The sequence below is a fragment of the Mycetomoellerius zeteki genome, unplaced genomic scaffold (genome assembly GCF_001594055.1).
Source record: "Mycetomoellerius zeteki isolate Tzet28-1 unplaced genomic scaffold, Tzet1.0 scaffold25, whole genome shotgun sequence".
Classification (NCBI taxonomy): Eukaryota; Metazoa; Arthropoda; class Insecta; order Hymenoptera; family Formicidae; genus Mycetomoellerius; species Mycetomoellerius zeteki.
Genome location: NW_017257227.1, coordinates 1,964,800 through 1,990,350, shown reverse-complemented (window position 1 = coordinate 1,990,350; position 25,551 = coordinate 1,964,800). Strand labels below are relative to the sequence as shown.

The following is a 25,551-nucleotide window of genomic DNA, read 5'->3' as shown; positions in this document are numbered from 1 at the left end:
TTGGTACATTTTCTTATGCATTACGTGTTATGCGTTATGCAAGAGTCTGTGCTCCCCGCTTTAGGAAATCAACATGTTGGATTCGCTATTGCTTATGTTATGGCCTTACGTACTCTGATTGGTCAATTCGCTTACTGTTTAAGTTTTTTTGTGTGCCATGATCTTTAGCCCGATATTTCATGTGTCGTACGACAAGGTTTTTCAAGCCTGTTGATTGGTTGGTTGATTGGCTGTAGGAGAGATTCTCGGATATCTCTGTCTTACAGCCAATCAACAGGCTTGAAAAGCCTATCGTACAACACATGAAATATCGGCCTTAAGCCAATATTACATGCATCCGTTTTTTGTCGTATGACAAATTTTTCAAGTCTGTTGATTGGTTACAAGACAGAGAGATCCGAGGGCCTCTCTGTTCTGTACACATTTGTCGTACGATATAGGCTGCGGTCCACTTGACGCTACAAACGCTTCGAAACATTCTTTGATTAGTCAATTCGTAAAATTCTTCGTTCTGATTGGTCGCTCAAACGCTTCGAAGCGTTTGTAGCGTCAAGTGGATCGCAGCAAATAGGTCTGTTCGCGTTGCATGAAATCCCCAAATATTTTTGCACTTAAAATGAGATAGATATATATTTGGCCTTGAAAAAAGAGAAAGCGAAGATGCCGAGTGCCAAAAGTGCAAGCAACGCGAACAGACCTAATGAAATAACGCACAATTGAAATAGCACCCTAACGTTGGTATCATTGGCAAACTTGACGACGCCACGACGCCATAATCACCACATTCTTTAATCTCCGACTGTCGGCGTTCCACGTTACGAAGCATTTCAGAGTACGCTTGCAGAGTATATTGCTTGCTGTTTGTCACTGTTTTTAAATACCGACGCAAAAATGTCGTACAAGGGGCCGCAAAAAGTTCAGAAGGTGATGGTGCAGCCTATTAATTTGATATTTCGCTATCTACAAAATCGCTCACGCGTACAAGTCTGGTTGTTCGAGAACGTTAACCTGCGGATCGAGGGACACATTGTCGGCTTCGACGAATACATGAACCTGGTACTGGATGATGCCGAGGAGTATCATCAGAAGACGAAGAACAGGAAGCCGCTGGGTCGCATTATGCTGAAAGGCGATAACATCACTCTGATACAAAATACCAATCCCACTGCGAACTAAGGAGGAACATAACCTCGACCCGGCGTCGATTTTTGGCGGGCGCCGGGTAAGGCCGGCTCTGAATTCGGAGTCTCTTTTTGGACTATACGAGAGAAACTCTCAGGGAGATCATTAATATTGAGATAACTCTTTAGGCGTGCAAAAAGAAATGTATCGCGTGATGGATGAATGTGTATCAATGGAGAATTTGTATTTGTTACCTGGATATTAATAGACACAAGTTTTGATTGTGTCTTAAGTCTTAACGAATGCGAGATATGATTAATTCCTATTGTAAGAAAAGGTGTTTTATACGAATGCACACTTCATCTAATTTATCTTATGCATACAGATATCTAGTTTTAGTTGTATGTAATGTTGTGTGCTGTCTAAAAATATAGATATGTCAATCTGTTCATCGTAAAGTAGAATTTTTGTGACTTATTCTGAATGTGTAATATATAAAAAGATAAATACGATAACTAAAATGTACATTAACAATTATTAAAATAGTTTCATATTCTAAAACATTTTCTTTATTTTTACCTAGAACATCTATAGATATTGATTTAAAAAAATGATCTAAATAGAAAAGTACAGAGATAATATGATATCAAAGGTAATATTTAAATGTATGCTTGTCAAATAATGTAATTTAGTAAAAACTATCATTTAAAAATTACAATAAAATATAGTTTATAAGACAGTATATAAAAAAAATGAGAATAATACTTATATCATTTATTTACTCTTATTAAGAATAATTTTCTAAACTGTGTACGTAAAAATATTAAATTCTTTAGAGAAATTTTAATGAAAAATTCTTGGGTTCGTTAATCATTGAGATTTATTTACGTCGATTCCAAAAATTATTTTTTATTTTATTTATCTCAAAAATTATAAACTCATTTTGATATTTATACTACTGTAACTATAAATACGGTAACTGTAAATAAAGGCATTAAAAAAAATTAAAGTTTAATATTTTTTTAATTATTTTATATTTTGATAATATTTTATTTTTAAAAGAGGCAGGTCAATAAAATTTAATCAGTTAACTTTTATTTAATTTTAAATAGTATATTTAATGAGAGAAGCTTTAGATTAGAAAATTATTCTTTGTTACTCTTTTTTTCTATTCTTATTCTTGTTTCAGGCGGGAAAGCTGCCTGCTCATCTTTTATTGAGAAATGTTTCGCTTTTATTGGTGAGAATGCCATGGATACAGTGAAGACAACGGCGTTTTGTAATCTTCCAAAGGACGCTTTAGTAAAATTGATATCGTCGGATTATCTCGGTTTGGAAGAAGAAGATGTATGGCGAGCGGTTCTAAATTGGGCCAAATATCAGGTTCGCTTTTTTAAAAGTTCTATTTACCTTTTTTGAAGTGTTGCGAATTTATTTATTAGAAGATTTATTAGGCAAACTTTCTCGACTACGAACTGTTAATTTTATTAAACACTTTTAGGCAGGAGTTACGCAGCCCACACAACACTGGACTGAAGAAGAGCGCATGAGAGTGTGCCAGCACCTGTCTGGTGTAATAAATCACGTACGGTTGCTGTTGATTGACAGCCAGGTGTTCGCGGAGGAGGTAGAGCCGACCGGTGCGGTGCCGATAGAGATGTCGTTGGAGAGGTACGAATTTTTCAATCCCGATCGATCGAGCGGCTCGAAATTTCTAAGGTACGATCTAACGGGGCGGCACTCACCGTTTGGCGGTATCGCCTTCGATCTCGACGTTTCGCTTTAGGTATAGGTATGCAGCTCTGCCGAACAAGTACTCAGAGGTTTGCTCTGACAAACGACTGCAGCCACGAGTGAGCCCGTTTCTCTTCCCGGGCTCGCAGATTCTCTCCAGAGACAAGGTCGGTTTCCAGCGGGTTCTGAATCAGTGGTACGGCGTGTCGAAACAGGGCTGGCGATTAGTTTATCGGTAGGTTTTATGAATATATTGAGTAAAAAATGTTTTAAAAGTGACAACATCAAATAACACATGATCGGTAATATTATAAATTTATTTCTATCTCTTGAACATTTCAGTCAACGCATTGATAATTTTCTTTCCAGTGCTCTGTACATAGCTTGCACCAATTTTGAACATTGATCACATAATTGTAGAAATTGTACAGAAAATGCTTGTGAAGAAGTGAATTATGTAAAACTTGTAAAATAAAGTATATTCTATCATATGCAGACAGTGTAATAATACAAAGCATCTTCTAATTAAAAGATATTGGAGGAGGAAATTTGTTTTTCACTTTGCTCTTTAATAAACTACATATAATATTTAAATTATGTAATTATATGGGCCAGGAAAGATGTTGAAGTTTTGGAGAGCAGAAGGCAATTTTGGAAAATAAATTAAGAAATTTTGCTCCTTCAATTTATTAAGCAGTTGAGAGATGTTCTACAAAAAAATAGTATAGCATTTCTCTCATTAGTAACATGCATACATCTTGCATCATATAATTATGATTTCATTGTTTTCAGAGCATCTACTCATGGCTACTCAGCAGCATCATTTCATCGACACTGTGATAACGTTTGTCCGACGTATGTGATAGTGCTGGTAAGTACAAAATTTTCATCCAAATTTTTTGTACTAGTTACAAAGTGCGTTCTATTATGTCTCAGGGAGTACGTGGTGAGATATGCGGAGGATTCAGTGACGTTCCATGGGGCAAAACTAACTCGAAAGCGCAGTACATCGCTTCGGAAAAGAGTTTCCTTTTCACGTTGACAAATAATCAAGATGTACCGCCGACAAAGTTTGATATCGTGAAGAAATCATTTGCTATCTGCTATCATCCGGAGTAAGAACCATCGTGATTTTTCAAAAGATCATTGCTATCATTGCTATATTTTTAAGGTTAATTTAATTTAATGTAATCTATTTTACAGTATAGGGCCAATCTTTGGTGCCGGGGCTGATCTGCTTATAGCAAGCAATTGCAATGTCAATAAGGAAAGCTACAGCAATCTCCCGCATAGTTACGACGGAGACCATGCATCTAATCAGTTGCTTATGGGAGATTATCATTTCTCGGTAATCGACTACGAGGTTTTCACCCCAAGTCATCCTGCTCCGAAATCCAATCATTAAATGAATTGCCGTGATAAACTATCATTTGCATATACATCGCTTTTCTCGTAATAAATATTTGCATTATAGTGATTTACTCTCCATTTGTGGAAATTATTTCATATTATACAAAAAATAATCGATAATTCATCACACAAATCGTACTTTTATAATCATACATACTAGTATACAAGCAGCGGCATAAGCAAAGACTGATTATTTTTTACCTTTGTATCTTCATAATTATTATTTTTACTTATACTAGATATATATACTTACATTTTTTGTATCTCTCGAATAAATGTCAAGCCTACCTTCTCGGTACTTACGTGATACTCATTCAAATTTGATTATCGAGAAATCATAAATACAATTCTTTAATTCTATGCTTATACGAAAAATATTCGATAGAAGAAAGTACAAATATACTACTTTTGCGGAACTATATGTAAGAGAGGATTTGTATTCGTCAAATAGAACATTGTAAAAAACATGTACATGTGAATATAGGCAATGAGAACGTATTTGTGAAATCGTTTGAATATTCTTGACACACGTACTATTTGAATATTCATATTGAAGTTACGACTAAATATAGCCATCTGTCGTCTAACATTATCACGTTAAACAGTTATATTTGTAAATTCAGCTTAAACAATCGTATATATCATCTCGTGGATTTTTGTCGTAAATTCGCGTATATGTCATCAAAATGTGAGATTCAATTCTTTATATTGATTTTAGGGATAAGATTGTAATATGATATTTCAACAAAGTAAGTGCTACATTCCTTTTATGAAATTAAATAGTATTAGAAAATTTTTATCACTCTTGGTTCAATATTACTAACGTGTTTGAAAAATATTTCTGTATATATTATAATAACATAATATCAAATCATTTTCTATCTTTTATTACGTTCGATAATTATTTATCTAGGAGAAAAAAATCATCACTTTAAGTATTCGTAAATTTCATAGAAAAAATATTTATTGCTTAAATTAAAGGAATGGATACGTGTTTTATATAAACGGATTATATTTTACAAAGTGATAAAAAAACAATATTTTTATTATATAATACCTACATCAGTATAATACAAATAAGTACTTACTGGCCCCGGTCCCGTTCCCACAAAATATGCTGATCATTTATTTACAGATTGTCCTCATCGCTGTCATACGAGATGTTTTACATATTACAGACGTTTGACTAAAATATTGAAATAAATACAATAAGCATGTTCGGGATAAAACGATTTCTTATAACTGCTGGTACATTACTGGCCTTTATTGACTACATATTCGATCTACAAGAAGTGCCTAATGAGAAACGCAATGTTAACATTGGTTAACAATAACTAAACAATTCGTTAAAATTACATATATCTTACAATTATACAACACAATATTACAGTATCGAAATATGTAATGTGAGTTTAGAATGACGATTAAGTAAATGTGAAAAGAAATGATAATACACACTTAGAAATATGAATTTTATATACATGAATTCATATATATCTCCTAGGTCATGTGAACGCAATTCGCAAGACATAAAATTCTAGAATATCTATTCAAAAGATCACAATATACAGCACTTAGTATCATTTATAACAAGGTACAATTTTATTTTTATGATGATTCAAGCGTTACGTAAAAAATTTTAGTATCAAATATTGTGTGTTCCAATTGTACATTTTATAATAAAATTAAAATCGCTTTTTCTCTTCCTTGAGAAAACATCGATTTCTTCAAAAGTGACACAACTCGACAAATGTAATTTCCAAATTATCATTACGAATGAATTAAATAAAATTTGCCTATCAATTATGAAAAATAAACTTGCATAACTTTATAAAAAGTCATCAAAATCGTAACAACTCAAAAAGTTAATTAAAAAAATCGTAATTAAAAAAGTGATTTTTTTAAGGGTTGTGAAACGAAAATAACATTTCATCATGTTAATGAACATATTCTTTTTGCCGATATTATTTAATTAGTCAATAATTTTCTGTTAAGTAGAAAAATAGTTTTTATTCTTTTCCGAGAAACTAAGGACCATCACACAAAATGACGTAAACTGCATAACTACAATATAAAGCCGCTGGACCAATGAGCATCCGACATCCGACATAAAAACGCCATATCGATTTACATAAGATGTTCATTGGTCGAGCGACCTTATGCAGCTTATGTCATTTTGTGTGTGATGGTCCTTAATCTTTTAAGTTGTGTTGCTTTTGAAGGAAGGGATGGTCGTATGTTATCGATCTTTAATTTTTAACTTTTTGAACAATTTAAGGAGGTTCTTGCGCTATTTCCTAGTCAATAGACAGTTTATTCGCAATAATATGTAAAATAATTAAAATAATGAAATAAAAAAGTTACTCTAACAATATCTTATGCCATTATACATAATTATTGTTAATTTTATATGTTACTAAATATTTTCAAAATGACAAAATAAAAGTTGTAAAATGCTCATTTGATGTATACGTATCGTCCATTTGACATATATTCTAGCTTTTTTCATTGAAGAATATAAATTTCTTGTAAACTGTACGGTCAGTTTAAATGAAACTTTACGAAAACAAACTTAAGTGTTTACTTTATGATTATAACGATTTTTAAATTGTTGTCTTATATGCAAGTGTCTGAATTTAAAAGAGAATAACTACAGAATAAGGTTATACCTTCAACTTGTAATGTTAAATTCTATAAATTTAGAATTAAATATCTTCAAAATGGTACGGTAAAAGTCAATGAAATTTTTTTTAGATATTATTGATATTATTAACTTTTGCATTACATGTATATTATAGACTTGTCTTATTTTTCATCAAACGCGAGAACCTCCTTAATAATTAGATATTATTAATTAAATTATCTTTTTATCCAGATAAAAGCCAATTAAATATACATTTTGTAAATATAATTTTTGGTATTATATAATTCGATATAAAACTTTAACTTTTAGTCTTACAAACAACTACACACAATCTCATATTATATAATTGTCATTAACTTCTCTCTTTATTTTCTTCAATGAAAATCTCAAAATATCAATTGTCTGACACGATATAGTCGAAGCTATACAAATCGAACGATTCTTCCACTACCGGATCACGATTGTGTGTGTCCTTCGTGCGGCCTGCCTTAAATTCCAGAAAGGCACTACTGGTCGTGAACGGGTCTACAAATCGCACCGTAACTCCGCCTTAAAAGCGAAGCTGTGTTCGGTTACGTTACCGAACAAAACGACGGCGAAAATCGTTCGTGACAGTTGTGAGAATTCAGAACCGAAACGCAGAGAAAAAAACGTCTCCCCGAAATTCTCGACATTCGTGATGACTCTTCGCGAATTCATTTTCGACAGATAGGTCCTTGAGGAATTCTTAAGTATGAGTATCACTATCGTAAATAAAGGGATAGCACGTGCCGTTCAAACTTAAAATTGAAATCAAGATTTTAAGCTAAAACTAACTTTTATACATGCATAATGTTTCACAAAAATGTAAATATACTAAAAAAATCACAAAGACAATAAACCACATGTTTTAAGAAAAAATTAAAAGAAAAGTATTTGAAATATTTCAATGATGCGATTATATCAACAAGATTTCCATCTTTTATATTTTCAATTGATTCTCATAAGAATTGAAATAAATTACACAAGTCTCTTGAATTTATGTCTTCTTTATGTAGCTGTTTGTTAAAGTCAAGTAGCTATTCCGTTATCTTTTAAAAAAAAGAAGATAAATAAATGTAAAAAGAAAACTACACTATTAATTTCTTTAAATTTCGTCTCGTGGATACTTTCTCGCTATCAACTGTATGTACCACGGGAGGACGAGAGATTCACGGAGAACGCCGTCGTACCGGAAACAACATCGGTGCTGGCGTTTGTAAGATAAAACGGCTACCGACGTCGTATACCTGTACATTGATGCGTACACGTGTGTGCCGTGATGTGTTCATCGGACGACGCTCGCGTCCTCCGTCGTTCATCTTCGTCCCGCGTGATTACCGCGAATGAGCGAGCGAACGATGCTGGCTCGCGCGCTCGTTAATTAAAACGGCGGAATCTCGTTAAAGGCGATTGGTTGTTGCGCAAGCAAGCATCGATCGGCGGCTCGCCTGCTTCGGAATTGAGACGTCGGCCGTCGCAATTTCTTTTCTTCCCTCTACACTCGCTCGTGCGAATAGAGCACGCGTGCTCGTGCAAAATAAGGAGGCACGGGATTTCGGTTGTATGCGAGTGAGAAGGTAATTAGGGGATGCTGCGAAACACGCCATTCACGCGGCCATTCAACACATGTGTATTTCATTGTCAGATCGTTGCATCGCTCTTTTGTGCCAGTTACATGCTCCCCATTTAAAAGTAACATAACATTATGTTATAATTTCGCATTCAACAAACTGTTATATAACACCATGTATTATATTACATTTATAATTGAGAGCGAAATTATAACATAGATTTTATCTTATTTTTCGTTAGTGTCGACTGACCGCGAATGTTTGTACTATAGGCACAGAGATAAAATTCCTATTTTTGTTTTTGCAGTTATATAAATATAGTTACATATTGAAATTTTACGTCCTTGTAGAATAGATTTTCTAGAGTTAAGAGCGTGAAAAATCTATTTATGGAATTTTCCAGTATTTTGGATATCGAAAATATAATAAAATATAGAATAAAATAAAATATACATATGTATAATATATAAAATAAAATATGAAATACAGAAAATTACAATGTTATATTTACAATTGATATTATATGTACATTTTTTATTTAAAATTGGATTTTGCAAACGTAGCATGTACGAAGCGCCCTTGTTAGATTTATTTATATTTATTCGTCTGCATTGTTTATTTGCAATAAGACTTAGAAATACTGTATATTTGAAAGTATTGCTATGTGATCAATTTCCTAATTTTTTATAATACTAACATAGACGAATTAAACGTCAGTTTGCTACATGTTTATAGCCGACGTCGCGAAAAACCGTGACAATATTATGGCCATTATATCTAATACTAATGACTAATGCCGCCATCAGTGCTCATGGTTATTACATCTTACTTCGCTTTTTTATTGTTTATCACTCTTGTTATCCTATTGCTTCACGTTTACGTAACCCCGTGACCATGCATAGAGTGAAAAGTGAGCTACTTTAAATTTGTACCTTTCGAATTTAACATATGTGCAAGATCTAACATTTCTATCACACACAATACAATTTCATACTAAACATACATGCACACACATGCCCATGTAAACGTATACGTATATTAATATATATATATAACATTTTATATATATATTGTGTATTATATGTCCTGCGTTACATATGCTTTCAGGGATATAAAAATAATTCGAAATCGATTAGACGGCTATATAATTCTTGCGTCAATATTTATTTGGTACGTTATATTATTAAAAAAATGAGAAAGTAATATTAATATTAATACAGAATTTTTCTACGAAAAAAATTTATATTTAATGTTTTTCAATAACATAAATATACATTTTTCTACCGTTCAAAACAAGAAATTAAGGAATGGAAATTATATAAGTTGACATTACAAATTATTATTTTATTTTACAATAAATAAATATAAATTTGAACTCTTTAACTTTTATAATATCTAAAAAGTATTTAGACTAATTATTTATACTAATTATTAATTTTGCTAGTATCCTAGAGTTTATTGCATTTCGTTTTTGTAAAGCTTTCATAACTTTTTACATTTTTATATATCATTGAGTTCGTGACGTAATTTCCTTCACATATATTTTATGTGAACTAAATTGGAATTCTGAAATGATCAAGGAAATAAAACAATTATCATGATTTTTCACAAATTATCTTTTTGCGTTTTTGTTTTTGCTGTATTTTTGGAATATATACTTTGGATTTTGTTAAAAAACAAATCCGTTGAAAGACAAGTTTTCTTTGAATATTTATTTACAGCTGATTTTAACATCTCGCTTGAGAATTTTTTTTAATCTTGTTATCAAACTTCATCTCTTCAAATCTATAATTCTTGTGTTTTGGTTTGAAAATAAGATTCTTCAATATGCCTCGCTGTCACGATCAGTATAATTTCATTTAGATTATACAGAAATCTTACTACAATAATAGTTTTTTGAAATTATATTATATTTGTTATTATAACAAGCGTACAATTTTTTTTAAAATTCGCATACAATCATCTTTTCACTTTGACTATTGTCAATAAACAGATTTCATCTTTTCGATAACTTCGCTCGCGAACATGCACTGATTTAACATTAGAATATATAAAATAGTTTGAAAATATTTTATACATGTTTTGTGATATATTTAAAATAAAAAAGAATACAATTATAAAGTAAATACAAATACATTGTGTCTCATGTAATCAATCAATTATAATTTTGGTTTGACAATATGAGAATTTTTAAAAATTAACCTTGTATTAAAAAAAATTTTTTTTCATAGAATAATATAATAGGCTTTTTTGAAATTATGATTTTTAGAAAATTTTGTTAATTTTTTTATTGAGTGTAATTACATTTTTTGAAAAATTTGTTTCATTAAACAATGTAATTGAAATACAATTTATTTTACGTTCTCACATGTCAGATACTTTGGAAATTAAAAATTTGCACGAGTAATAATTAATGGAAAAGTAATAAAATCTGTCCATCATTAATCTATTTTTTTTTATTAGCTTTGTTATGAGCTTTCTATAAAGAATTTCGTTTGTCTATAAAAATTCCAATGATAAAATATAATCGAATACATTTTATTAATTTTCCTAAATCACGAGATATATCTACAACTAATCGTATACTTATGTATGTTGTATAATAGATATATATATGTATATATGTACAATGATTTGTGCATGTCAACTTATTTTCCAATTTCTAATGATGATTTTTTAACCAAAATTTTCCCACTACTTTCAACTCCATTTTTATTTCAATATTATATTACCGAGATACGACATATGTGTTAGAAATAATTGAATTATCTTAAGAAGTTAACAGAAAAATTATACGATGATGATATTAAAGTAAATTTAAATTTGTACAAAAAAATTTTACGTGCTGAATAAAAAATGTATTTCGGCATATAATTCTTATATAGAAGAAGAAAGTTGTATGAGAGAAAGAGAGAGAGAGAGACAGAATGAAGAATAAAAAGTTTTTCTATTGAATTGGAAGAGGCAGTGCTATTCTTTAAGACTGTTTTCCTTGGTTCGTATTTTAAATGCCAATTCGAGTATATAGAATTAATATGAAAATTAATATGAAATTCGTTCTCTCGCTAATAACGTTAATAATAAATATACATATCAACGCAAGTGCCTCATTAATGTATTTTATTTCGTTATTTAAAAATCTAATCGATATAAACAAATCATTTTTCGAGTTCACATTTATTGAACGAAATGTAATGTTTGTTATTAGCGCTCAATTACGATTGCTCTTGATTAAATAAAACCAGAGATAAGCCGTGGAAAACATTTGGTTTTGTGGCGTACCGCTTCTAATATCAAACGACACGAATTTTTGAAAGTTAATCCATAGCGATCCTGTGCATATGAACGACAGGACACGCAACCGAGGAAGCTATTCGTGTACACGGGATCTTGTAACCAGAGAATAACGAGATAAAAAACAATCTCCCTTGCATTCTCCATGTGAATTGTGAAGTTAATAATAATATTATTACATTCCCGGTTTTGAAATAAAATAAAACTGAAGAACAATTATAGGTGAGTAAATTTAAATAAAGCGTGATACACTTTGTCCCAATAGGAACAGATGTCCATTAGAGAAGAAAGAAGAACATCCTTGTTTCATCTCAATCACCTCATTCTTTTGAATTATAATCAGATCTTAGGATCTTGTCGTTAAATCTATGGGTTTTTTTGCAGCTGAGTTTTCTGCATCACTGGCATTATCTATTTCATCGTCTATTTCCTTTTGTAAACGATCGGGTGTCGCGACGGTTTTCATGGAAAGATCCATCGGATTATCTTGCGGTGGTGAACAAGTGATTTCCCGTTCCGGACTGCACTCGGTTGAGTTATCTTCGGAACGCATTCCCTTCCGCGGTCTCTCCGACGTTTGCTCGCTCTTTAAGACCATATCTAAGCAGAATCGGTCGTTATTGTTATTTTTTTCGTAAGAGTCTTTGTTATAGGCTAACGACGTTGAGATTCTTAACGCGGTCGTCGTAGCTGTGGTCGTTGTCACGGTCGACGTCGTGGCAGTTGTGGGTTCATCGTTTTCATCGCTCGTAGTCACTGGCGAACGTTGTGGTATACTGGACGGATGATTCGCCATGAGATGATGGGGTGTGTTGTGTGACGTCGCATATACGTGAGCGTAGGGTGGAAATATGGCGATGCTAGGTGGTGGTATGAAGGGCGACGGCAAAAGAGACATACCGCTGAGAGGAAAGCCTAATGGCAGACTCAGCGCAGACAAATCAACTGGTGGCAAGTGCGGAAGCGGTCGGATACCGGGATGTCCGGCGAAGGCCGCTCTCCTTTCAGAGACATCGACGGAACTGTCGCTATTGTGGGACTCGGGCGAACTTATGTTAGGCGAGTTGGAGTTTTTGTAGTCGTCCGCGTTCATCATCAAGGTTTCGTCCCTACACTGATTACCATGAATGCCATGGATAGGCGAACTCGTTGGATTACGTTGCTGTTGCGACAGTTGGTGCGACATAAGAATAGCCGGTTGATAGTGTTGCTGCTGATGCTGCTGACGCTGTTGCAGTGGCTGTTGCTGTTGCATCTGATGTTGCTCTAGCTGCTGCTGTTGTTCTTGTTGCTGTTGCTGTTGTAATAGACAGTGGATTTTGAACCAGTTCGACCTGCGACCGTATCGCGAGCCAGATTTAGACATGCCGACGAAGATACATTTCCTTAAGCGGCAAGATTTACACGCGGTGCGATTCTTCTTATTTATCACGCACTTGCCGTCATTCTTGCAATCGGCGATGCTGTTCAAGTTGTTGTACGAGCGCCCGAAGAAAGACTGCAACAATAAGAACCATGGTCGAGCCAATTAGCACTAATGTACTGCATGCGAAATGCGTTCATTTGCAGTTAAAATTAATTAACATTAAAAATTAATATATCGAGTTGATGCAGTGATATGCAAATAAAGGAAAATATAAATTACGCTGAAAGATACATAAATAAATAATTTTCCAGTAAAAAATTCATTATACACAAAAAATTTAATTTTATTTGTAAAACATTAAGTGCAAGAAATAAGGCATAGCATATTTATTGTATAAAAAAAAGAATGGAAATGTGTATATCGTATTTTTGCAGCATTTTTTTATAGCATTGTTAAATTTCAAAACTTTAAATTCTTCGGAACGTTAAGAACTTGAAATATATAACGCGTTTTTTACAGATCAATATGTAATTCTAGGAATAATTTTTGTTGTAAAAAAACAGTTGTTGAAAAAATAGTATTGCTAAAGTATTTAAAAATTTAGCTAAATCTGAAAATAATTTTGTTAGGTTCAAAATAATAATGATGTTTAAACTGATTGCTGGAATGTCAAAACTTTTTGCAGTATTACTCTCATCATACTTGAGTTTCCTACATAATTATTTTGATGATCCAACAAAATTATTTTCAGATCTGTATTTACCTAAATTTTTAGATACTTCAGCAAAATCGATTTTTCTGTTTCCTACAAGTATGCGATGCTTCTGTTGAAAATAATATTTTACAAAAAATAAAATCATGCTATGGATTCATCATCGATTCGTCGTCAACGGTATCTTGGAATCATCATGCAAGCCACGTTCCAGCGAGAACGGCGAAGAGAGACGAAAGGCTTGGAAACTATCGGCGCGACACTGCAACAAACGGCATTGTAACACTTGTAACAAATACAACGCCGGAGTCGTTAGCGTGTAACCGTACACTCTCGTTGTCTCATTCATGGAGCACGAGCAGGAGAGGAGAGGTGTGGCGGGGTCGATGGTCGGAGGCGCGTGCGGCCTGCTGTTCTCGTGCTAATTGCCCAAATGGTGCAATTCCACGTGATTCCGACACTACGCTTGTTGCTTTCGTACCGGAGATGGGGAACAACGACCCCCACTCTGTCGTTTATGTTTCTTTCTCTCTGTTTCTCTCTTTTTGCATAAAGGGAAACACAAAAATACTATCGCTCTATATATCTCACGATTGTAATGAATGGCGCGGTCTTAATTTTATTTCAAGATCGGTCCTCTCTGATAACAAAACAATAAATTGCCAAATTGCGTTTCACGTAAAATATTTTACAGAATGCTCTCTCTCTCTCTCTCTCTCTCTCTCTCTCTCTCTCTCTCTCTATTCTAAGAATATATTATACATTAATTTTGTGCAAGATGTTAAACGGTTTAAAATGTATCGCTGTTGCGAATTATTACTTTTTATAGCCAGGTCGTTGCGAGACTACAGTTTCGGCTCGCCTCGCTTGGATTGATGGCTAGAATTTCCCAATCGTCGCGGTTTATATGTCGCTCGGTGCACAGCAGAATGTCACATCGCGAATCGGCGAGCGTTTAAAGGGACGCACGCGGCCGCGTTGTCCACTTTCGCTTTTTCTGCCTGTACGCACGCCATATTATTAATCGTTTCTGGTTCGTTTGTTCTGGAAACGAGCTCTTCCTGCGGCCTGGTGGTCCCGATGCGCGCATTGCCGAGACCTATGGGCCGGCATCGCGTTCCACTTATTTTCGCCGTCGATGTCGTCGTCGTTTGTCCTCCACCTTCTTGGGGGCGACGCTTACGCGAGGAAGAAAAGGAACGCGCGACGCTTCAGAAGCGATGACACAATTGAGAAAATGCTACCGTTATTATCTGTTCCCCTTTCCCCGGACCCTGGCTGTACGTCCCCTTCGTTCGTCGCGCATGCTGAAGTTATGCAAACGGTCCTACTTGGAAGCCACGCTATGCTCGTTTCGTAGCACTACGTTTGGACAATTATTGGGTCTTTGGGAAACTCATTTAGTATACTCACGAAGTAGAGAGAAAACAAAGAATTTTGAAAATTAGAGTGGTATCTCGCCGTAACTACACTTATAAATTCGAATGGATTCAGAGATAGCTGCAGCTATCTCGAAGTCGAAATTTTAGTCCTACTTTCAATCTCTTTCAACCTCAATTAAACCTCATAAACTTGTTTTGATACTTGAACAATCAAATAGGACCTCTTTCAATATTACTTAATCTACAGCTTCTATTTAGAAAACTTCTTTTGAACCTAAAAAAATAGGAAATCTTGCAATAACTGCCATTTACACGTTCGACGTAGGAGCTCAATTCATTAGAGATTAGAACCTATTATAAATCTCTAGAGTCTACATACGTCCTAAAACTAAGGTTCAAAGTAGGAGCAAAATTTCGACTTGAGTGTCGATCAACGACCGCTGTGATGCTAACGAGCGAAAGTTGATAATTATTCGAAATAAATTTGTCTCTTCATTTCTCTCTCTTAATCCTGCCTCTTTTGTCTTACGCAATGAGCGTTCATCTACGATGTTTGTAGTTCCACATTTAAGAGTTTAATTAAGAGTTTAATTAAGAGCTAATTATTCAACAGGAAAAGGGAGCAGGACCCTAGGCGCACGCTAGAGGTTCCCCTTTTTCGTTCTGATTGCTGGGCCGCCTCGAGACGCCGCTTCCGGCGCTTCGCACTTGTCCGCCACAATTGTTTCCGCCCTAGTTCACGATTACGTCAGCACGACATTGTTTCGTTTCGTTATTTTCGTTTTCAGGCCCATCGTAGCATGTCAGCTCTCCCTTCTCCGCGCGATCCCGCGGTCCTCCCCCGCCGTCAACATTTTTCTCGCTTCAGCTCGTTCTTCGAGCGCTTCACGCTTCGAGCGAGCGACTTTTTCAACGCTGATGCGACGCAGAGATCAGTTTGTTGCGTTTTAACTGAATCACGCGCACGTACATTCGCTGCTTTCGGACTATCTCGGACCAGGTTGACACGCATGCCTGGCCGAACGTTTAACCTCGGCCACGGAGCGGTTCGTGAAAGCGATCGCTCGTTGCCGGCTTGTGGGCTTTTGCGAAACCGCGGGAAAGAGCGGCGCCCTGGCAGCGCAGTTCTCCATCGCGGCGGCCGAGAAAGAGCGCAAATAAACCGGCGAGGAAAACTCGACTATTAGAGCGATAGATCAGGAACGAGGTTCTTTCTTCTTGATCGCGGACTCGCTTTTTCGACGGTGAGACTGATTTCCTTCACGTCCACTGCCTCTCGGTAGAGTGATTCTCCGGAACGTGGATCTCTCTTTATAGGTATCTCGAGCGTACAACGCAAAGTACAAGATACAAGTTCGGATTCGGTCTTATATCATCAATTCTGTTTTTTTTTTCATTTAATTTGCATATATCAGCGTTTTTCAATCTTTCTCAATTAACGGCACGTTAAATGACGAGCTAAATTTATCGAAGTAAAAATAATGACGTATAAATTAGATGCACACGCTTCAGTACTCATTGTCAACATCTTTTGTTAGATACCGTTAATTCAAAAATAAATAGTAAAATTGTAAAGTTTAGTCTTTATTTTATTGTTTTAAAAGTCATTTTATTGCAATAATGATATTGCTTTGATTAAAATGACAGTAAACACAATATAATTTAGGTAATTTTCATAATTTTTAAAATATTCATCGCGCCTTATATATATATATATATACTCGTTTTTTTATTAATAAATTTTTTCGCTTCTTTTTATCTTCTCTAAAATTTTCACGGCACACTTTGAAGATTCTTTGTGATATGTCAATGTGTCTCGATATATCGGTTGAAAAACCCTGGTTATAATACTTTTTAATGAAAATAATGATAGTATGATTATATAAGTATTAAATATTTATATAAAAAGTAAATTTTAGATAAAAAGTAGATTTTAAAAGCTTTTTGCTATCGAGAACCGTAGTGATGTAGATTTAAATTTGAATAGAGTAGCAAATTCACGTTATATATAATCGCATGTTGATTGGTTTTCAATTTACTCTTACGCTGCGCAATTGTGGGGAAGAGAAAAAAAGAAAGAGACAGAGAAAGAGAAAAATTAAACAGTAAGACTCACCTTGCAACCCTCGCAGGTGAATGCACCGAAATGGAAGCCAGCCGCTGGTTCGCCACACACCTTGCACTGTTGGTTCATCTGCAATAGAATATAATCGATTTCTAAATACATTAACAAGCTGGCTGTGTACAAATGAATTATTTTGCATTGGAACGTGAAAACAATACTTCGGTAATTAAATGAGAGGAACATTTTTGATGTTACAGACGTAACATCAAACCGGACAGAAATTTCGTTGTTTAATATCATTTTAAACGTTTATAATACTATTCTAATAATTTAAAGACTTACTACAACAATGAGTTAACCTACATTTAAAAAAGGAGAAAATAAACTCTAAAATTAAAGTAAGATGGGAAATAGTGGATTTCAATTAAAAAGCAATAAGAACAGGGAATAACAGATTCAATTTATCAGAAACCGTGAATTAATACTGTTCCTTTCCTTTTGCCTATGCTTTTCAATGATTAGACTTCACACATTTTTATTATACAAAATATAGGTTAACCTAGTGTTACAGTAAGCCCTTTGATTTATTTTTTCTCTTAGCATTAACTCACAGGTGGTGAAATTCAATTGATATTGACATAAGTTGTAATCACGATCTTCTTAACATGTTATGTATCGTTCTATTTTTTAGATTTTTTTCAAATATAGAAGTTTTCTTAAAAGACGCTGAACATTTTCACTGGTAATATATATATATATATATATATGCATGCATAGCCAAAATTTTCAATTAATTGTAAACAAGATAATTGTATACAATGGTATATCTAAATTAATTCTATTCACTAGATGTATTGTCTTTATAGTATTAAAGGCAGTGTTAAGATGACAATAGCAAAATTTGTCGGAAATTTTTTTTAAATATCTCTGCTCTACTAATTTATTTAATTATTTAGTTTTTCACTTGGTCCTTAATGTTACATTGTCATTCTCGTATTAAATATTTTCCGAACGATTTGTGAGAAAACGTTGAGAAATATTAGAAACTAACGGACTATTAGATATATTGAAATTATTTGCGACACTACTACGATCGTCCGATGCTTCTTCCAACGATTACACGACGGAAACGAGAAGTGGATCGGACGCGCGGTATCTTTGACAAGTCGACGATGCAATCTTTATCGTGCGCCTACACCGATCGAGTGCACGATTGAGTAAGAGAAGAAGCGCGTTGCATAATGCGCCGCTTTGCAGTGCAGCGCGAGCGCGAATCGCTGGATCGTGGCAAAGCGGTGTGTGTTACGTTCAACGAGCGGAAAACTCTTGCGCGCTTGCTTTTTTTCTCTCCCGTCTGTCTCTATCTCTCCTTCTCTCTCGTGCCCGTTCCTATCGAGTTCCTCGCCGACTCCTTTCGCCTTCTTTGGTCGATCGTCCAGAAAACGGACCGTGGCTCCGCGGTCTCGTTTTCACACCTCGTCGCTCTTATTTCACGCCGTGATCCCTTGCACAACGTGCATTTGTGTAGACCAGCGGAACGATACCGCGATCAGAAACATGACGGGATGGTCTCCTATCATAACGTTTCTTCACATGTCTCCTCTTTTTATTATGTATAGGTATCGTTTCCCTCTCTTCTCGTTCGATCGTTTCCAACATTCTTTGGATATTTTTTTATCAAAATGTTTAACGATCATGAAAATATGGGACAATAGTGGTGACCCAAATGTTCACCGCGGTCTCAGGGCACAACCTCTAACGACTTTCATACGTGACGGATTGTCGCTAAATGGGAAAGTAAATTTCAACTAATGGAAAAGACATTTACGTTGTTTGATCAACGGAGTCTCTCCTGACCTACACCCAACAGTCGTTGACACTTATCATTTGCAGATACCGTCGCTCTTGCTGCGGCATACCTACGCGGTTCACGCTTGCAATTCCGTGTTTGTATTTTTGTAGTTTTGTATTTTTTTTTATCTTACTTTGCATTCATAACTTCCTATCACGCCACGCAACAATCACCGTCGCGGGAGTATTTCACGGTGGTCGATCTGTTTGATGTAAAATCCGTTTCTCGCCTGATAATTTATTCTTTATTATTTCGAGTCACGTTCGGGGCGTAGATATCTCTTCTTACGTGATCGTTCCGTCACCACAGTTTACGATATTTTTCTAAAGTCATCGAAAAATCGGCGGTATCGCGACTTGCTCGATGGCGCTCGACGACCGACAAAACCGAGCGACATCGCTGGGCGTCTCTCAACCGTAGTCGAATTATTCGGTATAATTTCATTAGCGCGACAACCTCAAGGGTTCTCATTTTGTAAACCTAATTGCTTTAATTTTTCACAGATAAAAGCTGCATGATATTTCTTTGATGATAAACAGATATGGTTTAACGGTGTCTGATCAATGGTAACCTGCGTTGATTAGAGGTGTGCATCCGGTAACAGGTAAGTCTCACTTGGTGATTTCTATGCATGGCAATGCGTTCCATGCCGATGCAATTGCGATGTTTAAATGATATTGTTGTCGTGCCGAGATGTCGCAACAGAACACAACACAATGTCGTCAGATAAAATCAAATTGGGTTAACGGATTAGATTCCGCGTAATAATGAAAGAAATCATGAAATATATATAATTATATATATTATGAAAATTAAAAATATTAGATCATAAACTATAAATAATAGTATCAATAAATTGTAAATTCTTGCAGAGAAGGAACAGTTTGCTCAAATATTTAAAATTAATATAGATAAAATAATTTTGAAAATAATTTTATTTGGATCGTTAAAGTGTTTATGTAGGTCATTCAGGCTAGTTGTTATAATTTTAAAACTGCAGCATTATCATAAATGCTTAAGCGTTCTATATAACTATTTTGATGACTCAACAAAATGATTTTTATATTTGTATCTAGCTTTTTTAGATACTTTAGCAAAACTGTTTTCTGTGTGTGTATATAACACACATGTTTTTTTTTTAATACTTTTTAATACTTTATAAAATTATTTATTATTCTATATATTATTTATTTATAATGTTCCTAAATATGACATAATTTGAAAATAATTTTTAAGAAAGTGTATAGCATATTTATATAGAACTAAATTTTTAGTTCTACAGAAATATTGAGAATAAAAACCTTGAGGATTAAAGAATCGATAAAAATAGGCAAGACCGTGACAGAAATGCTTCTTATTCGCGATACCTATGGACGACGTTCTGGTTTTACCCAGCGATTAATAAAAGCTATCTAGTATCTACCTATCTTGCTTCGCGAGAATTATTCGGCGTAATCGGGAATTTTACAATTACGTCCGGCGACGATAAGTGGTCGCCGCGCACTTGTTATGCCAATCTCTGGCCGCCGTGGTTGGCGCATGTAAATAGCTGATTCACGGCTCTGTAATCGTAATAACCCGCGCGACTCTGCACGCGGTATTAAAGATTGCGAGCTATTATTGTGTGTCTTCTTCCTTTCAATTTTCCGACAATCTTACGTTTCCTTGCGGCAACGAGAGAGTTCGACTTTTATCTTCTTTACGCTAATCATAATGAGACGTTGCATCGCAACACCCGGACACGGGAATGCGAACCCGAGCTCTGGCAATGTAAACCATCCGGATAGCTTCGATTTGCGTCGAACGACGATGGCGGTCCGCTTTTGCGGATGTAAAGGTACTCTCGACATATGGCGACAAGACTTGGTACATATTATCATCACCAGCAGATCTCGGCGGCAACGGTCATCGCCAAGATCGTCGGGGACCGCCACGAGGCTTGACCTTGTGAATCGCGTGCAATTGTTGTGCCAAGCAGATCCAGGCGAGCCGTAAGAATCGTAACGTACTCCCGCGCAAAGTCTCTGCCCGATGATCATTGATGATGGTTGCGAGGTGAACATCTGTCAAGATGCTTATAAAGCGACCGATCGTCATAATTTCTGCGAATCGCACCGCGTTTGTTCTCCTTTTCCATATTGACCTTCTCGATCATCCACTATATCTTTTATCATAAAAAAAAATCTTTCTCGTAGGAGGATAGAGTAGAGTTTACTTTTAAACTTAATAGGAGATCTTTTTAGGCGTACAGCATCAAATTTAATCTAAATTTAATCGAAATCGTAATTTAATTGAATTGCATATGTCCGTTAAAGGGAAGGCATGCAATAATGAGAGAGAAAAACTACTTAAATAGAAATAATATTACGTTGTTGTGCAATATAATTTTATGTTTTCGCTAAATTAAACATCGAAGCGTAGTGAACCTTAACAAATCGAGTAAAAAGAATTTTATGATCGCAATAATTATTATACGATCGTAATTCCGAAACATGTGACAATAAAGTCGCACAAGAATGTACGCACCAAAAAAGAAATAAAACTGTAATCAGCCAGTCTATATGCTCTGCATCTCGCAGTGGAGCTAGTAGTGTCGATACTTTAGAATTACGGAAGACAGAAGTAGACTACACAATTTCAGGAAATTCCAAAGATATGACGCAATTACTCGAAAAAGACGAAAAACATTATAAAAAAAAAATGCCTTTACAGTAGCATTGATATATAGATTTCATTCACTTTATTTAGCTAAAGTGAAAAGATGAATTCAGTAAATCTAATTAAGTATATATCTCTCTATACTTGGAGAAAGATTTTTTCTGTTAACTTAATAAATAACAGCATTATAAATAATTCATTGGAAATGCACTTTCACTTTAATTTGAAATTTTTTGCGTTGCGATTTTTTTGTGTTGCTATATGTGAAAAAAAAAGGTTAAAACCATTGAAAATGGCAAAGCAAAATTCTTTTTCAAAAGCGTACACAATAGCTAGTTTTAATCGGCTTTTAACTCTTACATATCTAAGATAAATGTCCTTATATTTATTTTGTTAGAAGAAAGCAAGAGTTCTTCCTAAAAAGAAAACGGGTATTCTGTACTTTTTTATCGCATTTTTTTAAGCCGAAAAAAAAAAAACATTTTCGCTTCACTCTTTCTCGTTAGTGAAAAGTTTTGCCATTTTATGCATTCTGTTCCAAAGACATAGAGAAATTCTTTTACGTACGAAAAAAAACGGAAAATATATATTCGAAGGGTTCTTTTATAACTACATTTTTATGGGTTACTTTGGTTAAGGTCGACACTAAAAAAACATACAATGTTAGGGTTCTTGTTGTGTGCAAATGTTACTTTCTTTTTTATTTTTCGCGAAAAGACTTATCTCGATAGAATTGCGTGAATCAAAACGTCCCGGCGGCCGACGGCGATTCTTCTCGCTATCTCGTGATGCTACCGTTTCGATCACTCGCTCATCTATTCGCGCTAATTATCTAGACGCGCGTTTATCGATGGAGCAAGCGATCGTCCTGCGGGGAAGCGATTCCGGCATCGTGCAACCTCATCTCGGCGATGGCTCCAGTTTGCAAAGAGTGACTTCCGTTCTTTCGAAACGGAGCGGCGTTCCGCAGCGCGCGTTTCTGCCGATCGGCCTTCGCATTGCGCGCGACGCAATGCACCGCGGCGCTATTTCCGATTCTATTGTCGTAACCGGCCCTCGATCGAACGCACGGACGATTCGTCGCGGCGCGATGCCGCGAGTAAATTCCACGGTTTACGAAGACGAACGGGTCGGCAACGCACGCGCGTTCATCAGGACTGACGAGCCGCGACCGAAAACTCATCGCGGTGCCTAATCCGCGACGAACCGATTGCCTGGCAGATTCTCATCGCTCTCGCGTGCTCGATCACACTGTCGTTTCCGAGGCATGACGCGGAATTACACGGTTCAATATCATTAAGACTGCATCAAATACGATTCCCGAGCGCAAGCATATCTAGTAAATTAGTTATTGTACTCAACACGCGTTGAAAGTTAACTGCACGGAAAGAATGATTTTGCTGAAAGATTTAAAATTTTGCTGGATTATATACGGATCTGAAAGAATTGTGTTACGATCAAAATAATTTTGTTAGAAATTCAAACTAGAATGTCTTGCTAGAATATCAATATTTTTTTGCAGCATTGATCATTTTCCAATTTCTATAATTATGTTTATAATCCAACAAAATTGTTTTCAGATCTGACCAGCAAAATTTTAGATCTTTCAGTGTGGAAAATAATTCTTTCCATGTGGATATATTTTATGCTAACAATAAGCTGAATCGTTGAATGACATATCGCGGTCTCTATGTTACGATTGTGGCTTGAAATAAATGTCTTTTAAATCATTCTATATATACATAATTTTTTGACACATTATTAGACTGATGTTTCTGAAGAATAATATCAAGAATAATGAGATGTCGCGTTCAAAATTTCGATATGCATTGCGATTCAATATTGTTTCTTGCGCACAAATCCTGGCTTCAACTTTCAAGCAATTATAATATAGACTATCACAAAATATTACGTACTTTTATTGTTATAATGGATTAACGTTATGCAGATATAATCAGCATTCGTCGTGACTTCAGCGTTCCATTGTATCACAATTGTTTCTTGAGGAATTGTCTCCTGATTGTACACTTCTCCATTTTACAATATTTTAGTAAGATTTTGTCCATTGTCCTCAGGCGTTCACAGGTAGAAGCAAAATGACACAAAAACGCACGATCAGTCACACACTAAGGGATACATATTCACTAAAACGAGAACATTTTTTGAAAAGTCTCTCATAATTAACTTAACAATTTTACTAAGCACTGTTCAAAATTGTTTATTGAGAAGTCATCACTCTATTTTTGCGGGCAGTTCCGGAACTTCGGATTAGATAAAATGTCTGTGTATTCTCTATTTAAACTCCGTCACTCTACTTAAACTTCTTTCGCACAACAGGTTGCAAACCGATCGATGGCGAACGCGAGTCTCTGCGATTGGCGAGACCGGATAACGGAAGAAGATGAAGACTCTTGACGCGCCGATGACCGTTAGGTGAATGACTTTGGTAGGCGAGGGTGTCCACATCGATTCTTGAATCGACCCCCACTTCGGCACGTTTATTTTCCGTGGTCCCACTTCGACTGCCGGATCGGTGCTCCGTTCGTTCGCTCGCTCGTTTGCTGCGCGACTCGCTCGTGCGCTCTCGTAAGTATATCTCGAATGGGCCTTATAGGCATACTGTGCGTCAGATCAGCGGAGAAGCATGCACAGTCTAGCCGAGTGGTACAGGTGGGTTGTGGGTCCTGTCAGACCACTTGGTGGGGATTCTGCTGGAGGGACCGGATAATCCTTCTCCGGTTCATGGTGGGAGTTGATGAGGGAGGGGCTTCACTTGGTACCCTCTCTTCTCGTCTTTTCCTACTCCTTTCCTCACGTCACCTCCTATTCTTTTCAATATATCTACGACACGTATAATCACTCTCAAAGTTTGCGATATTGACAAGCCTCACTTTTTTATTTATTCCTTATGAGAGATATTTTTATATTCCATAGCCACTTTTTAATACTCTATCATCGTGTTTCAGTTAAAAAAAGCGATTAAAATTAAAAGGTATAAAAAGTACAATGCAAAAAATTGTTATTTGTGGAACGGATTTATAATAATCTGAAAATAAATTTTTATGTGTGTAAACATTTATAACAAAAACAACTGCTATAAATTACTTTATTACAACCACGTATTTTGTAACCGTCATTAGAGTTAATTGGCTCTTTTTGTAGTAAGAAGATCTGGGACTCACTAATCTTTTTTTTTTTTTCGAAAGTATAACCAAGGCTTATGATGTTGAACAAAAAGGGAGGCATCAGTTAAATATCCTAATTTTTCGATATACGTTATTATGTGATTAATCTCCAAGAAAAAAAAAGATCTACTTTCGTTTTCGTCGCCTTCTTTTTTTCTCTGCCTAATGTCGGCGAATTAGGGTCATTTTCGTGACTTTCTTCGAGCAAGTAACGTGGGAAAGTCCCATGGCTGCGACCGCGACGGCGATGACGACGATACGTACGCTTCTGTATCAAGGGAAGGATTTACGGCAGTTTGCTTTACGTAATGGTTCGCTATTTAGAATGTGACATTTAATGCGAGACGTCGATTCTCGGCGCTGTGCGTCGAAACGATTGCATTACACACGGCGTGATATTACTCCGTTCTACGATTCGACCAGAGCGAATAAATCACGCACTTATATGTACGTATCCGTGTAACGAGATGACTCTCGAGACACGTCCTTGGAGGGACGACCGTGACGGCATGGCGATCTCGACTCGTGCTTGATG

The 25,551-nt window shown here is 35.5% G+C and overlaps 2 protein-coding genes across 4 annotated transcripts in view; one reads left to right on the top strand and one right to left on the bottom strand.

Moving 5' to 3' along the window:
* The window catches only part of LOC108723708 (Small ribonucleoprotein particle protein SmE), a 16,199-nt gene extending 11,697 nt beyond the window's left edge, over nt 1–4,502 (top strand). Inside the window, exons 5-10 of one of the 3 annotated variants that reach the window (XM_018449631.1) lie at nt 2,312–2,505; nt 2,624–2,793; nt 2,909–3,091; nt 3,649–3,727; nt 3,793–3,971; nt 4,060–4,502. In XM_018449631.1, the coding sequence (XP_018305133.1) occupies nt 2,312–2,505; nt 2,624–2,793; nt 2,909–3,091; nt 3,649–3,727; nt 3,793–3,971; nt 4,060–4,261 (1,007 nt within the window). In that variant the 3' untranslated portion in view covers nt 4,262–4,502. Of the gene's footprint in view, nt 1–762; nt 1,223–2,311; nt 2,506–2,623; nt 2,842–2,908; nt 3,092–3,648; nt 3,728–3,792; nt 3,972–4,059 lie in introns of those variants that run through there. The other 2 variants (XM_018449630.1, XM_018449632.1) reach the window with 2 other exon arrangements.
* Nucleotides 4,503–11,985: 7,483 nt separating this feature from the next.
* LOC108723752 (knirps-related protein) lies at nt 11,986–23,809 on the bottom strand. Its single transcript, XM_018449699.1, has 3 exons — nt 23,748–23,809; nt 17,373–17,450; nt 11,986–13,294 (listed from the first exon to the last, which is right to left on the bottom strand). Exons 2-3 carry the CDS (start codon nt 17,448–17,450, stop codon nt 12,143–12,145), a joined length of 1,230 nt encoding a protein of 409 aa, XP_018305201.1. The 5' UTR covers nt 23,748–23,809; the 3' UTR covers nt 11,986–12,142.
* Between the last annotated feature and the right edge of the window lie 1,742 nt (nt 23,810–25,551).

What these genes read in the sequence shown, in the direction of transcription:
- LOC108723752 (XM_018449699.1), bottom strand. Translation starts at nt 17,450, where the DNA reads ATGAACCAACAGTGCAAGGTGTGTGGCGAACCAGCGGCTGGCTTCCAT. An exon ending in TCACCTGCGAGGGTTGCAAG is followed by an intron (nt 13,295 to 17,372) that starts GTGAGTCTTACT and finishes TTATTGTTGCAG; the next exon opens with TCTTTCTTCGGGCGCTCGTA.